At 40.7% G+C, this 16046-nt stretch overlaps 2 protein-coding genes across 8 annotated transcripts in view; both read left to right on the forward strand.

Annotated features, from left to right (window-relative positions):
- The window catches only part of si:ch211-286b4.4 (zonadhesin), a 38004-nt gene extending 36916 nt beyond the window's left edge, over positions 1–1088 (forward strand). For 3 of the 4 annotated variants that reach the window (XM_058634875.1, XM_058634876.1, XM_058634877.1), the window contains 2 exons: positions 61–192; positions 503–1088. In XM_058634875.1, the coding sequence (XP_058490858.1) occupies positions 61–192; positions 503–985 (615 nt within the window). In that variant the 3' untranslated portion in view covers positions 986–1088. Of the gene's footprint in view, positions 1–38; positions 193–502 lie in introns of all 4 variants that reach the window. The other variant, XR_009240957.1, reaches the window with a different exon arrangement.
- A 4500-nt stretch (positions 1089–5588) lies between these two features.
- On the forward strand, positions 5589–15438 carry scn3b (sodium channel, voltage-gated, type III, beta). Of its 4 annotated transcripts, none has more exons than XR_009240956.1 (6): positions 5589–6413; positions 8630–8802; positions 8896–9124; positions 9933–9994; positions 11591–11729; positions 13991–14074. XR_009240956.1 is itself a non-coding variant. In XM_058634859.1 (6 exons), the coding sequence occupies exons 1-5, from the start codon at positions 6359–6361 to the stop codon at positions 14052–14054; spliced, it is 660 nt and encodes a 219-aa protein (XP_058490842.1). In that variant the 5' UTR covers positions 5592–6358; the 3' UTR covers positions 14055–14074; positions 14624–15438. The 4 variants fall into 4 exon arrangements, 2 of the variants coding, with proteins under 2 accessions (XP_058490842.1, XP_058490843.1); XR_009240955.1 differs by lacking the exon at positions 13991–14074 and adding an exon at positions 14624–15438 and having other exon boundaries at positions 5590–6413; XM_058634859.1 differs by lacking the exon at positions 9933–9994 and adding an exon at positions 14624–15438 and having other exon boundaries at positions 5592–6413.
- Positions 15439–16046: the final 608 nt, after the last annotated feature.

The following is a 16046-nucleotide window of genomic DNA, read 5'->3' on the forward strand; positions in this document are numbered from 1 at the left end:
AAAAGGAGAAGTCACTGTCCTCTGAACATGACATTTAGTACAACATTTCCTATCTTCCAGATATCCTGTATAGAGGAAGAAATTGACCGCTTGAATGAGTGTTTTTTGCAGCTGAGCATGCAACTACAGAAAACAGCTGAAATGAACAGATGGAAAAGGGAGAGAGAAATGAGTCCTGGGAAACATTCTGCGGTAATTAGCTAAAATAATACATGTTGCATAATCAAGATAATTGATCTGTGTTGCTAAGTGTTTTGTGAAGGGCTTTGACATTTTCTCTGCTATTTTAGGTACAAAATCCAACATGCTGAGTTTTTTCTTTTTACTTTCTGACTACTCATTAGCCTTTTTATACATTCAAATATCTGCCCTTCCTTGACTGCTTTTCGGCCTTGACTTCAGCGAGAATGTGTGAATAAGTTTCCCTGCCTTTGCATATTTTAATCACTGTGTGAGTCTGTTCAATTTAATTCTTTTACATCTTTAATCACTTCACTCACAGAGGGCAACACCAAAAGGCATGCCAAGCCTGAGTCGTAATGGAACAATCCTGCTGGAACTGAAGAGGCAGTATCTATCACAACGCCTCAATGAGCTCCAAACCACATTGAGACAGATCAGACAGCGTCCGCAGAATGGCAGCGAGTCTATGACGGGACAAGAGGCTGTAAGCAAGTGGCACATCTCAACAGGTAGAGAGTATTCTCCTGACAAAAGTGGTCATAGTTCCACTGACGGCCAGCAGGCGGATAGTGTTCTAGCTAGCCAAAGTCAAAGTGAAGGACTTGGTGCCTCTCAACTGGAGAGTCATATTTCAGACCATCAGAGTGGTTTCGGCCTGATTAACAACCCTGAAACATCACTGGACTGCCAGATGCTAGAGAGCCCAGGTCACCTCCATACTAATGTTGCAGAAAAAGAGGAGCTCAACAGTCAGATTACAATTGACAATACGACAGATACTGACAATATATTGAAAAACTAGATCTGAATATGGATACATGCTAAAAGAATCAGTCCAATATTTTTATATTCTATTCTCTGCCTAAAATAGGTATAGGTTATTTGTGCACACAACACTTCAAACATTACTTTCTCTCTTTTTTTTTCAATTACCTGTGATTGTGGACAGAAATGATTTCTGGCAATAAGCAGTGGTGTGACAGTCTGTCATCTTGTCCAAATAGTTTCTCAGTCAGGAGTTAATTCTGGCCCCAATGCCAGGCTGCGTTCATTACCATATTCTAATTAAAACAATAAACTTCAGCTGACTGAACACAAGGTGATGCTTTTGCTTCTGTGTTGCCTCCTGCTCACAACATCTCCCTAGTGTAAAGGTGACGCAAACGTCTTCATGAATATTTAATAGTACACTTAATAATACTCTCTCTTTTTCACATGTAAGCCCTCTACCTTTCCATTTTAATCTGTTTTAATCAATTGAGATTCCTCTATTACTAGCAGACGTATTAGGTGAGACTAAAAACGTGAGCCTGCCTAATCTGCTCCAGAACAGAAGTCGATGCCATGTGTCTGCTGCTTTCCTACTGTAAGATTTTTCTGATTTGATGCCAGAGCTTTGTGTCTTATAATAGAAAGGGAGTATTACTAGCGGGGGCTGTGAGCTAAATCAAAAGGTCAGATGGAACAAGTCTTTCCTTACTATCAGTGTTAGCTAAGAGGTTGGTGCCAAGTGCCCCGGGTTGAATCTGGCTTTGCCCTGTGGCTCTGTGTGTGTGTCTGTGCATGCCTTAGATTAGCTGCAACATGCCACTGATCTGGCCTCTGTGTTTGTGCCTGATAGTGGGACATGATATCATATGACTTTGTTAAGATGCTATTGTGTTGTCTGTATACACGTCTGGCTGGTTCTTTATTGTGTTACAGCAGTGCTATGCTTGCTTTAGTTATTCTTAACCCTGTCTTTGCGTGAGGTTTTTTTTTTTAGTATGTCTGTGTCTTAAACCATGATATAAAGTTGCACATAGCCTTCCATTTTTATGCACAGCCAGTGGTTTGTGCATATTTGCACACATGACCTTGTGTGGGTGAGACCACTTGTTTGTTTGATTATTGTTTGTTATTGTCAAAATTAAAATTAACAATCGAATACATGCAAACCACAGCGATTCCGACTAACAAGCCACATTGTGTTATGAAATGTGCAATATTTTGTCATTTATTCAGCGATTGAAAAATACAAAGCGTTTTCAGTTTTAAGACATCTGATTTTAAAAATCCACCCACAGTTGGATCAAGGGTGAGCACCCATCCACTTATACAGTAAAGTGCGAGGACCATTTTCTGTGACTGAGTGTATAAATAAATGAGATGAGTATAGTCGACCATATGTCAATGAGATGGTAGATGTTTAGAGAGATGGCTGAAATACTGCTTATATTCTTCAAAGTGTAGCATTACAAGGTTTTTATAGCAACCAGGATGGGAGATTTACATCTCAATTTCCATCATGTTTGTTCCATGGCTGCTTTGAACATGATATAATCTTACAAATCCTTTAACATCTGCTCATTGCGGTACATCCTCGAGGGCCCTCTCACAACACACGTGACCAAACATATTCAAGTCAGTCGCAGAAAATTGCACTGTTTTATTGTATCACATTCACTTGCTGCCCATGTAGAAAGCCCTTGGACCTGAACACAGAGCAACACTTAAATGCCACTTATTTCAACACATTATTTATTGTTCTTTATTTATGAGTAAAACACGCTGCATACCTGTGATAATAAAGAGCCTGGTTTGACGCTTCCTTCCTGAGTATGTGGGTTGTAGTTGAGTAGACCTCCTGTGTTGTCACCATGGTGCTGCATTACTGTTGCTATGGTTTCCTTATCTCCAGGATGTGGTTCAACCAAGCCTGCCATATTTAGCCTCATGCTCTCAGGATGCCAGCCTGCTGATGATGCTGACAACACCACTGGAATATACTCGGCTGCTCTGCTGTCTCCTGTATGATTTCTTTACAAATATGCAGCTGGAACAATTTTCTTTTTTTTTTTTTACAGTTGGTCTCCAACCATGACTCCTGGTTTCCTTATTTTAAATTATAAAATACATTTTTTATGAGGGAAATCCTTTTTTAATCTTCAATTCTTCCAGAGTTAACAGAAACATATGGAGAGTTAATATTTTATGAAGTGCAAACTGAAACATGAAGATCTCTTGGTTATTCTAGATCTATGATAATACTGACAAATATTTAGATATTCTGTGCAAATGTGCTGACGATCCATAGCATTAAAATTTGACTGATTCATTCTGTAAATAAGATTAATTATAGGCTTAGTTAGTTAATAGAAGATCAGTAATGTGTAAAAGACTGTCTTTGTGAAGAAGAAGAAGAAGAAAAAGCACAGCCCATTCATACAGAAAGAAAGTAGAGAAAAGAAAAGTTAATAGATTTTCCATTCCCCAAAAAGGCATTGTAAGACTTGTCAGTGTAAGTCTATTAGATATACTGGAAGTACTTCAAGTCATGAAACAGGAAAGGAAAAAATATTCCCTATGGATTCAGCTGGTTGCCCATTTTATTGTGTCCTTATCGCACCTCTCTGCCTTCACAACAGACTCAAATCTGATGTAATTACACTGTGGCAGGCACTGCAGTCCTCATTGGCACAGGCTGTGCTGGTGTGATGAACAGCAAAGAGGTTTGCAGTGTTTTGCTGCCTCAATCAATGAGCAATCTTCAGCGAAGTAAAACGTGTGTTCTACTGCATTTAGCATTGTTTAGCCCCTAAACAATTGGAGAAATGTGGGGAAAAGAGAAGCACTTATTACTGAGGTGCGGCATGCACGGACATCACAGAAGGTTCAGGGCCGTTTGCTGTAAGACTGATCTCCACAGTATGGAAAATCATTCGCTTAGTTAGTTGTGTACTGCACAGTTTCTTAAGCCAACAATACAGATGAACCCATATATGTGCTGAACATTCATATTTGAAACCAGATGCATCCTCGTGTCCGTCTGCATATACAAGGACATACAGACCACATTTACGGAAAGACTTTTTAAAAATGCAATAAAAACTTAAATCTGTCATTTGCTCGGGTTTAGCGTTAGCACAATGTAGCATGTTTTTCCATTTTTGTTGTAAAGACTTGAGCTGCTCCACAGTCCATAGTTGTTTGATTCTCGTCTTTGTAACGTGCCATATATCTTCAGTAGAAGACAGTCGATTCTAGAAAGCCACACTGTTGTCACTCGCAGAATTGTCCTGCTGAAACAGATGGCGTTTCTGTTGCAGTATTTTCGTGATGGGAGCATATGTCTCTCCAAAAGTCCAGTATAGGCCTCTGCATCATATACAGTACCATCACAGATGCTGGTTTTTTTGCACCTTTCATTGACAACAGTTTGGATGTGTGTTTTTGATTTTGGAGTCCAAAATCCCTTTTTCCCCAAAACAAGCTTGAAATTGACTGCAGAACTTGTTTCCACTTTCTGAGTTCAGGCCCAGAGAACTTGTCAATGGTTCTGCTGAAATTGATGTATGGCTTCCTCTTTGTGTAGTTCGGTTTGCATTTCTTGCAGATTGTGTTCGGTGAAGAGTTCTTCCAAGCTTATGTGAGGTATGTTTATCATGGTAGCATGATGTTATCACTCCACCCTTGATCTTTAAGCACTGAGGACGCGCCCCCCCACACACTCTCCGAATCCCAATTGTATGCGGTCTGAGACGGTGAAAGACATAAACTGCTTTGAAATCTTGCACTAAGAGACATTGTTTATGACGTTTAGTACAAAATGGTAACTGCCAAGACTAAATCTTTGGTGGATGCTCCTTTTATACCCAATCTTCATAGCCTTACCTGTTACCTGTTAACCTGCTAACTGTGCAGTCTTTCAGAACAGCATTACTTGTGTCACCTTTTCACTCCTGCAAACAAGTAGCAAGTAGTTTCAAGTAGCTGTGTTGCAGCCATCACATCACAAAATACCATTTGGTTTGTTGATGGAAGCACTAAGATGTTCTCTAATGGAACAAATGACATACTTGAGAAAGCTTCCCGGCTTCACTGGAAATGAAGGGTTATTCTTCTGTTCCAATACTCGCAATATCCTCCACAATATCCTGTGTGTGTGTGGGGGGGGGGGGGGGGCAGTTGAAGTAGAAATTATACAGGCACTGTTGATGTGTGACAAATGACCTATCCCCAGAAAGAGTTATGTTGTCTCATAGTTATTCCTAGTAGCATTGTCTTAAATAAGACCCTATTTAACAACAGAGGCAGCTAACCTCTTTATGGACGCTATGATCTTTTCTCACATATTATTATTATTATTATATATATATATAATATTATATTTACGAGCCGGCCCCAAGCAAGCAAGAAAACTATGACATCAAACACATTTTAGGCTTAAATTGAAATGTTGTTCAGTGTACACTGTCCCTTTGAATCTGTACATGTGATTAAAAAATGCTTGGCTCATCAGCCCCTGCAGTCTGAAGCACAGCACGTGCAGACAGGCTAAATCATATCATATATGTATGACATGAGTTAGTCACTACTGGCCTACCAGAATGACAATAACGTGTGTCGTGCACATTGCAGCGTCGGAGGGAGGGAGTGACCCACGCATGCGTATCAACGCTCTGCTCCTGTGACGGCTGGAAAAACAAAGGCAGGGACCCGCGGCTGCAGGATGTCATCAGTCATCCTTAATGCGCGAAACAGACTTCAGAGAATCAATAGTGCTATTCTTTGAGCGGGGACGTAAGGGGGAGTATTCGCGTTGTTGTTTTTTGCTTTTAAAGTGTGATCAGGACTCCAGCTTTCGCTTCAGTAAGTGAGTGACTCGGCTTGTGTGAATCCACAGGTTCCTCCTCTTCGCCTCCTCCTTCCACTCTCTCCACCTCTCTCTCTGTTGTGGTTTCTGGCTGAACCTGAACTAATTGACAGCGTTTGTGGGTGAGGGAAGTGTTGCATCACCGCGGTGGCTGCCTCCCTGCCTGCCCGCCCGCCTGCCACACATCACCAACTTGTTTATTTCACCGAGCGGAGGCAAAAATGAAGTTGATTATTTCCTGCTCGATGACGACTTGCGAGCTAGCGGGTTCGTGGACGCCTGGAATCTGATGTTTTGCAAAGCAGCTACAACCATTTCACTGTGTGTCCATTTTGTAGTTTGAAAGTGTACCGCACACAGCTGTGTTTGATTTTTCTCTAACGAGGAGGAGGAAAGTTACCTGCGCGCTCCTCTGCCTCTGTCCGTGGTCCTGAAGTTGTTAGCGGTCTCAAGCGCGGCCTCCTGGTAGGAAAACTTCAAGTTTTCACTGAAAGGCAGCAGGAGAACACTGTCCACTAGCAGCTGCACAGAAGCCTTAATATGGTAACTCAAAGCAGAGTCCACCTGCACAGTCTGGCACTATTGCTTTTTGTTGGTAAGTATGATGTGTTTTAGTAGTTTGAGTGTGAATGTTGCATGCTTTATGTCACTGTTACGAGGCCTACACTACTACTACTACCACTGGGCAATTCACCAACAGTATATACCACATAATATAATTTTCATAAAAAGCTTTGATATATTATGTTAATGCTCTGTGCAAAAACTTTGAGACCAAACGTATATTGTTATGATGCCTTTTGCCTCAAATATCTGTTAAGAGGTTTAAAACCATAATGAAGTGTTTTCTTCGACATTAACTTGCAAACAAAGCTCTTAAACTATGATAACGTATTGTGTTAATTGTCAAAATTCACTATTTTTAAACTCTTTAAGACCGACCCTACAAGCACAGATAAATAATCATATATCTTGTTTATAGGTAGTGAATCTTCCAACTGGTAAGTTTAAGGACAGTGAGATACCACTTATCTCTGCATCACTCAGTGTTGTCAAGTCAAAATCAAATCAGGTTGTTTTTGTTTGTCTAGCCCAAATTCACAAATGACTATTTCCTGCTGTGGACTTTACAATCTATACATGATGCTACATCCTCTGACCCTAGACTCTTACTTGTAGTAACTTTGTCAGCATTTAAGTGAAATAGCTAGACAGAAGTTAAGTGTTTTTTTGTCTCTTTGATTAACCTTAATCTTGTTTACTCCCCTGGCTGTCTCTCTCTGCCTCCCTGTTTCTCTGTCATCTTCCTCTTCTGTATGAGTGGCCTGTAAAGGAGTTAATAAAAAAAGGAAAATGGGGTGGAACTGATGCTGTCACCATCTGCCTTGGGCCACTGTGGCTTATTATATAAGAGCTGTGGACCCAGCTTTACAACAATCACACAAAGACGTCCATGCGCATGGCTAGTTTCTGCCCCACTTCCAAGAAATCAATCCTTGTGTTTATAATCCCCTCCTCTGTCCTTCCTCTTATCATTCTGTCATGTAATGCATTTACAGTATATTTCAATCAATCAATCCACCCACCACCCTTCCTGCTTTCCCACAATACCTTGCTGTTCTCCTCCTCCCACACTTATCCACTACACTTTCTGCACCGCCTCTCCCTCCCATGTATCCCACACACTGCTCGTTGATACTAATGGGCGTAGGCCATCATTAGTGCTTACTTGCCTGGATGATTTTAGATTTGTTATCAGTATTGTGACTCAAAGTCTCTTGAGTGCTCACTAAGCTGTATAATTCAGTTTATCCCCCTTTTTTTTTTTTTAAACACCGACTTTGCATCTGGTTCAGTATTTTATTTAATGTACAGAGTGCAGGAGCTGATGGCTTCGATAAGTAATACTGGGACATATTTATTACTCCGTATAAAAAGTGTGTCCCAGTAGTGTGGGTTTATGTTGTCAGTGCTGAAATAAAGACTGACACTGCTGTCAGCGATCATGCACCTGCACACAGTTAAACACATGCATGTAGATATGAATTTAAGCTACATCATCATCACCTATGTCAGCTGAGATTGGCACAGCGCCCCCTCATGTGGAGGGTGAAGCAGTAGAAGAGGGATGGACGACTTCTCTGGAAAACACAGAAAGGAAAGCTGCTGCCCCATTATGAGAATGGAGTTACTGATCAACTCTGATTAGAATACCAATTTGCTTAAGAGCCAAGTTTTCACATTTGTGAAAGTGGCATGCTGCTTTGTGATTAGTTTTCAGACAGACTACTTTTGAGACCCAAAATGATCCACACTAACCTTAAACAGAGACTAATATAAGCTTTAGACCAGTGGTCACCAACGTGGTGCCCGCGGGCACTTGGTAGCCCGCGAGCAGCCAGCGAGGTGCCCGTGGGTTCATTTCACTTCACCTCACTTGCATGTATCCAAATGATCACTGAGTAAAATGTCCTGATATTATTTATAAAAACTGTGATAATCATTAGGAGTAAGCACTGGATTTAATGTGTATGCAATTAAATGCATAATATTCATAATTTCAATGGTAAATTGCATAAAATGTTAATATGGTAGCCCTCCATATTATTCTCTACCCTTCAGGTAGCTCTCGGTCTCAAAAAGGTTGGTGACCCCTGCTTTAGACAAACCTCATTCTGTATCTAGTAATCTACTCTTGCAATGTTCGGCAGGTGTTCTGGACAAACATCTATTTGAAGGAACAAATTGAGGTATTTCAACTTGAACATTTTGCTTGAGCTAATTATGCGCTACATTTCCTTGCTCCTCTAGTCCACCTGAGCCGGCCAGTATGTGTCAATGCCCCATCGGAGAGCAAAGCAGTCGTGGGCAGACCCATGCTGTTGACCTGCATCTCCTGTTTGAGGAGGGAGGAGGTCAAAGTAAAGACGAGGGTGGATTGGTTTTACATGCCAAATAATGACAGGGACGTCCCCAAAACTCCTGTGAGTGGCTTTTACATTAAATGATGTGTTTGTATATTATACTGTGTTTATAATAATTCATACACATTTTGCTTGCTTTTCCTCTTTCCTCAGATATTCTTGTATGAAAATAACACACCAGTAAAGCTAGACGGACCATTTAAGGACCGTCTGACCTGGAATGGGAGTAAGGATTTGCAAGATGTCTCCATTCAAATCCGTAACGTGACCTTAAATGACAGTGGTGTCTATGAATGCCAAGTGTACCGCGAGTTTGAGTTTAAGTTCTTCACGCCCTCCGTGGTCGTCGTGCAGAACATCACGCTGAAGGTGAAAGAGAAAGGTGTGACTAACTGTTTTCCACTTTTCCCCCTCTCTTATCCTGCTTTATTGTGTGTCTATCTGTAGCCAAACACAGTGACTGTGATGACATAAATCAGTTTAGCAGAAATATTCCTGTGCGTCTGGACCGGTGCCATGCATGGGGCTACTAAAAATAGCCTTTAGTCTCAAGACTAAAGCTGTTTTCAAATCTGTTTTCTCAAGTGACATGATTTATTGTATCACAAAGAAGTTTAATGTCGGTGTTAAAACTTTTTTGAATCTTCACATGTGCCATTTATATTTGGCCTCAGTAAAAGTAAAAAGCTAATTTGGTGGTGAAGTGGTATCACAAATCCTGCATTTATCCAGCATTAGCGTGTTTGTTGTTCAGGTTTAGGATGATGTAAGTGCTCATTTCATGGTTTAATTGCATATTTTATCACAGAGTGGCCCAGCTACTACGTTAAAGATGGTGATAATTATGGTACAGCTGCACTTAGTATAGACTGGAAAGATAGACACAGCCAAAATTACAGTCCTGTATGGTAGCACTAGTCTGTACACTGTTGACTCCTGTGTACCTTCTGTTGCCCTCATGCTGTACATGCCTCTCCTGTGATGTGGCGTAAAGCATTAGGACGCCTTAAGTGGATTTTGCATTTTATTATATATTTCTGACTCACAGTTTTCTCCAAGTGATGCATCTGTGTGACGGCAGTCTGCCACTAACAAGAACACTTTCCTTCTCCTCTCTCTCTCTCTTTGTGACCGCGATGAAGAGGGAATAATTGTGTGTTTTGTTTTGTCTGCCTTATTGCCCATCAAAGCTTCTTCTGTTGTCAGTGAAGGGGTAAATTCAAACCAGCTACTTTGCTATCTATTAAACGGGGTAATGTATTCTGCTTCCTGAATGCTTGGCTTGCTGAATGTATCATTTTCACCTCAGTCGAATATACAACATGTATATTTGGAACAAGTCGACAACAACCCATTTCTTTAACTTAACATCTGCTTGCACATGGTATTTAGTTCACCATCAGAGGCATATCAAGTTAGGCTTGTTATATCCAAGGGTTTGTTTGGTATTGAACGAAAGATGTGCTATTTTAGATGTGATTTTCCTTCCACGTACAACTTTATAAAAAAAAAAATATATATACTGTTTGATTTTTTTTTTTGTATTGCATATTTGAAAGCCTCTACTTCACATTTCATACAACGGTGGTATCAAATTTCACAAAGCCTACTAGAGCCAGTATGTTGTACATTATAGCTTGGGAATCATGTTACGGTAATGTTGCCTATAGTAGTGAAATGGATTTGGCCAAGACAAAACATCTTTCCTTTCCCACCTTAGCGATTATATTACACTAACAGGCTCTATTTGTAGAGACTGCAGAATCAAAAAGCTGTCATGTGTCTGGTCAGCTGGCTCTCTGGAATTTGGTACACACTCAGCGGTACAGCGGTTCACAGTGGCTCATGAATAGGAAATTGCTATCTTAAAATTGTTTTTGTTCCCTGATATCAACAACTACTACGACTCTCCCGACAATCCACAGTCTCCTGTTCATGCAAAAACACGTTTCTCTTTTGTGTGAAATGACCCCTCACCTCACACATGTATCTACACCACAAACGTAATTTACCATAACCTGAATTCAAAAACTTTTCCCTGAGAACCACTGTTACCTTGCATATCCGTATACTACCTCATAATTAAAGGTACATTGTGGAATTTTGACTGTAAGTAGCACCGTAGAGCTATGATTTATTATTTTTTTTTTAACATAGAAGAATAAACATGTGTACAAGAGCATGGAGTTGCAGTTAACATACTATTGTTTGTTTATTGATTGATTTATTGTTGTATTTGCATTAGCACAGCAACACAGTAAATGTACCAGAGCAGCAGCAAAAGTAAAGACTATCAACTCTGCACAAACATTGGACACAGACGGATGGTGCAAATGTTGCTTCTAATGCGTCCAAATCTTTGTCAGTGGATACATATGCAGTCCAGTGTATTCTGGAAAGTAACACTGACTGTAAACATAACCTTTGTTTGTTTGTTTACGAGAAACTCCACACGGTACCTTTCACTTACTAGGCTCAACTTTTGTTACAACACAATGGTCATAATACTCTGTATGCAAAACAGTTTATGCATCGTGTTTTTTTTAGGTGCATCTACGAAACTGGGGGCTCATCAGAAAACATGGCGTTATTTTAACTTCAGCTGCATAGTTAAAAACTGAGTTAGACTTTTTATTCAGTAAAAAATGTAATAGAAACATTGTTTTCTCTGTTACAACTGGGGGGATTGTGGATAGAATTGTTGCACATAGATGAACAAGCTTAGCATACACAAACATAAACCCATGAATACATAATTCTCCCCTGCTCTAGTCAACAACATTAAAGAGCGTTAAGAGGAAGAACGCACACTGAATAATACATGTCCCTTGCTGTTTTTGCTCCACAGCCAGTCGAGACGCCACGGCACTCTACTCTGAGATCATGATGTATGTGCTGCTGGTGTTCTTGACCTTCTGGTTGCTGGTAGAAATGGTCTACTGCTACAGGAAGATCTCCAAGTCTGATGAGCAGACTCAGGACACCGCGTAAGTATACAAGCATACTGACATACTGATTCAATCCCAGATAAGTGCGAGTCGGGGTGAGAGTGACAACAAAGGGTTAATTGAAACATTGTGTTCAGAAAACAAACCTGTTGTAAGCACATCCAGATTCATATCTGAACAAACTTTATTGTTTCTCTAAAACACTGCGAAGAATGTGTGTTTGTGTACTTTGTCCTGTGACCTCGCCTTCCATGGAGACGGAACTGATTGAGTTTAGGGCTAAAATTTGAGTTGTTATAAGGTTAAGGTTTAAGGTCAGGCATTAGCTAGTAAAAGTTAAGGTTAGGGATAAGGTTTTGGTAAAGCTGTTTACAACGAGAGTCCTTAAAGTGTAACTATACCACCTTTTCAGGTGAAAACCAGTGTATTTGCATATCTAGTAATGGTATGAGTTGACCTAGTCTTCACAGTTAAGTGTAAAATATTGAAATTATACATGTTTTAATGAATCCACTCACCAGCCCCTGCGTTAAAATTTGGCCATTGGCTATTTCAGTCCATGCTCACAACACAGTTTTTTTTTTCCACTCTCCTGTCTAATCAGTGCGAGGCTCACTGTCCCAGACTCCTACCCATTTTTTATTTTATTTTTTTTAAATGCAGGAGCTGTTGCTCTGTCTCCTGTCTCTCTCCACAGCATGGAACACCTAGTTAGACGACTGTCAGATTTCACTGTCAGACCATGCCCCCTCACTGCTCCACTGTCTTCTCCCAACTTCACTCAGGTCTCAGCCCACTTCTTGGACTTTTTTCAAAAATCAGACACTGGGCGGAGTTAGCTGCAGATGAGGTGGTTTAGTTATACTTTAAAGGGATAGTTGTGTGAGCCTGTTTGTGTGTGTATTTGTTTTCTCTTTAAGACCTTTTCTGACCTTCTAGTCCTCATTGGGACCGAAACCTGGTCCTAATGAGGCAGACTAAGATTATAATTGTGCTATGGTTTGGGATTATGCTTTGTTTGGGCAGTCAATTCCAGTCCTTAAAAGAACACCTGCCTGACTGTGTGTAACTGAAAGTGTTTCTTGTGTATGCTTGAATGTACAAATATAATAGCAATATAAAGTGTCAGAAACATTTTTGGTGAGAGTGTGATCGAGAGCTGGGGGCAAATTCAAAGAGTCAGACAGACAGAGAGGTAATTGAGTCTCCACTTTATCAGTTTATAGCCCAATTGTAATAATACTCTGCTGACAGGCAGGAATAATTCTAAACACTGCTGACTATTTTTTTTTTTTTCTAAGCAACCTTCTTACATGTGTTGTGGATTTGCTGCTCCATTAGAAACAAGACGCTTTGCGTCACCTCGCTGGTGCTGACAAAGACCCCAAATGCACCTGTACAGTCAGCTCCCTCCGGACCTCCCCGGAGTTGCCGATGCTGATCCAGGATGGCGTTTTTTTTGAACATGCAATTTATGTCCCGAGCAGAACTATCACAGATAACACACTGCATATGTGCTGGTCAGGTTATTATGGTTTTGTAGACAATTAATCCTTCCAAGTCCTCCTGTAGCGGCCCTATGAGGCATTTGTAATACTTCAGCATTCAGAACTGAAATGATACAGTAGGTTGCACACAATATAGGGTGACAGAATAATCTAAAGATGTCCTGTAATTCGTCAGTAAGATGTTTCTGTTTCTAATGTTGTGTACTGAGGGAGCAAAAAGCTCCACAACAAACTATTATTTGGGAGTGAAAATAAGGATTTTTCCTCATTTTGAAAGCAAACATTCGATCATCCTCCTGCTGTTTAAAAGTATGCAGTATAAATGCAAACCACAGAGTTGAGCGTTAAATCATTGAGTGTGTACAACGTTGTAAGCTTCACCCGTTTCCGCGACTGAAAGATTTAATGGCTTATGGCCGCGCGGTCATTATTGACCTCTTTGACAACACATTAGTGAGAAGCTTCACCCACTCAAAGAGGCTGTTTCGTCGTTGGCGTCTCGGCTCCCTGGACTCCACGAATATGCACCACATTTAAAACATTTTGTGATACATTAGGTATAAGTTGTGTTACTGTGGGCAAAGATGAAGTGTAGCAGCTATTTGATGATTTGTCAAAGATATGGAAATGAGGCCGGCTTTGAAACTCGCTGACTGTGTCCAAAAGCTCCTTTCTCCATAAAGACATTTGCTTCTTCTGCACAGACTCGTTGCAGCTCCACTGACGTTATTGCAGACCCTAAAATCACTTCATAGATGCTCCTCTCTCTTTTTTCTACCAATTTGCCTGCAGGACAGACTACCTAGCCATTCCCTCTGAGCAGAAAGACAATGCAGCTGCTCCTGTTACCGACTAAAAGTGGTTTTCAGTGACACGGTATTTTACATGTGATGCTGATCCCAGCCTGTGAATCCATCTCCCTCTCTTTCAACTCATCGTTTGTACCTTTAGTGGTCATAGATTTTTCAGCTCTGTCCTTCTGGTCTTGTTGCTTCACCAACCCCATCTCACTCTCCTCTTGCCCCTTCCTTTCAGGGGGCTTTCATTCCTGCCATTTTCCAGTTGTTCTCACTATCCATGTAGTAGATAATCTCTCTTCCTATTGAGAATTTGCCAAGAACAATGTGTATAATGCAGTTTAATTTGTCTTAAAGGGAGTTTTTACTTACACAATGTGCAAGAAAGACAAGATCAATGGTGTAACTTCAACAATTTAATACAAGCGAGACAGTCTCAGCACTGCTCCACAAAGTGAGAATAGTAATTGCAGTCTAGAATGTGCCATTTGTATGTACAGGAAGTAAGAATCGTGATTTTTTTTTTATAATCCTTTGTGAGTCAGATTATAGATATGAGACTAGCCGTTATGCATACAAATAATTTCATTTGGAGTAAGAGTGCGTTTGTTCTCTTGCTCTTCCACAGGTTCTGACCAATCACAATGGAGCTTCAGCGTCATGTGATGGAAACCAGGAACAGATTCTGCCCCCTAATGTATGCCTCTGTGAAGGTATATTTACTCGCAGCCAGCCGTGGGAATCCTGCCAGTTGACCACCCCGTGTATCCACTGTGTCTTTCGAGGAGCCGCTCAGAAATGTCCAAGTGCTCCTTTTTCTCTCATCGTCGAATCAAATGCTTTCACAAAATCATCAGGTTTAAGAAAGAAAAAAACGTCATGCTTCTTTTGGCTTCTCTGAAGTGTCTTACACGTTTATCAAAAGACAAAGAAAACAAACAAGCAAAAGCCATGCGTCACGTTGTGTATTTGTTACACTTACTTACTGAGATTTTGGGTCACAGCTTTATTTGTACTCACCAATATCTTGGAAAGGAAATTGAATGCATAGCTTTTATACTGTACGGATGTGCATTTCTTTTTCTTTTTTTGCATCAATGTAAAGCATATATACATAAAACCGTGTCAAGTCACACTATTTCAACTAAATTCATCTAGAAGTCTCTCCTATAGTCTCTTTTGTGCAACTCTTTGATCCATGTGCAGCACTAACATCAACGTTGGCTAAGCCTTGGTACATTCAAAAGTAGGCCTACGCAGTTGCTGGTGTTCTACAGTAACATTGCTATTGAGAGTGAACACGTGCCTATTTTCTATAGTAGAAGATTCTATTGTGTGTACAGATTGTGACTCCGTCATATTGTGCTGTTGTTTGTCGTACACAGTTGACCCTTTCCTGTGTGAGCGAGCTGCTTTTTGAACTATTAAACAGTGCATTCCGCAGTCCATGTCGACGCTCTCCTCATTTCAGTGTGATTGCACAGCAGCGAGATGAGCCCACATTCAGATATTTATCACGATGTCAGAAGAAAAATTGAATCCTGACCTTTAGCTGTTTCTGCCCTATTTTTATCATCATCTGGTACTTTTGAAAGGAAAGGAGAGGAGAGGAGTGGGCTCTAAATCAAACACAATGAACACCTCTCATCTGGCCAGCCCCTCATTTATACTGCAAAGTAGAAGACTTTTGAAATGTGTCTATTTGATGTAAGCTCAGAGCTGTGGCGCAGCGCTGTGGACCAGGCTGCAGTGAGAGAGCTGCTCCAGAAAGTCTGTGCAAGATAAATCTGGACAGTAAAAGGCAAAATGGAGCAGGAGAGAAGATGTGACAAAGACTGGCAGTTAGAGAGGAGGTGATGTATGTTGCTCTTTTAGCTAGGCATGACCCACAGCAGTGACAGATATAGCAGCAGCTGTTGTCATAGCAACCCAGGCATGCATGTTACAAGGCAGACTGCCTCGTCAAGACATTACTGCGCAGTAGTTGAGACAGAAAGGTAGAGCATTTGATTACTAACTATGCACAACATAGATAAGCCACCTGACGTCCA

The sequence above is a fragment of the Solea solea genome, chromosome 7 (assembly GCF_958295425.1).
Source record: "Solea solea chromosome 7, fSolSol10.1, whole genome shotgun sequence".
NCBI classification, from domain to species: Eukaryota; Metazoa; Chordata; class Actinopteri; order Pleuronectiformes; family Soleidae; genus Solea; species Solea solea.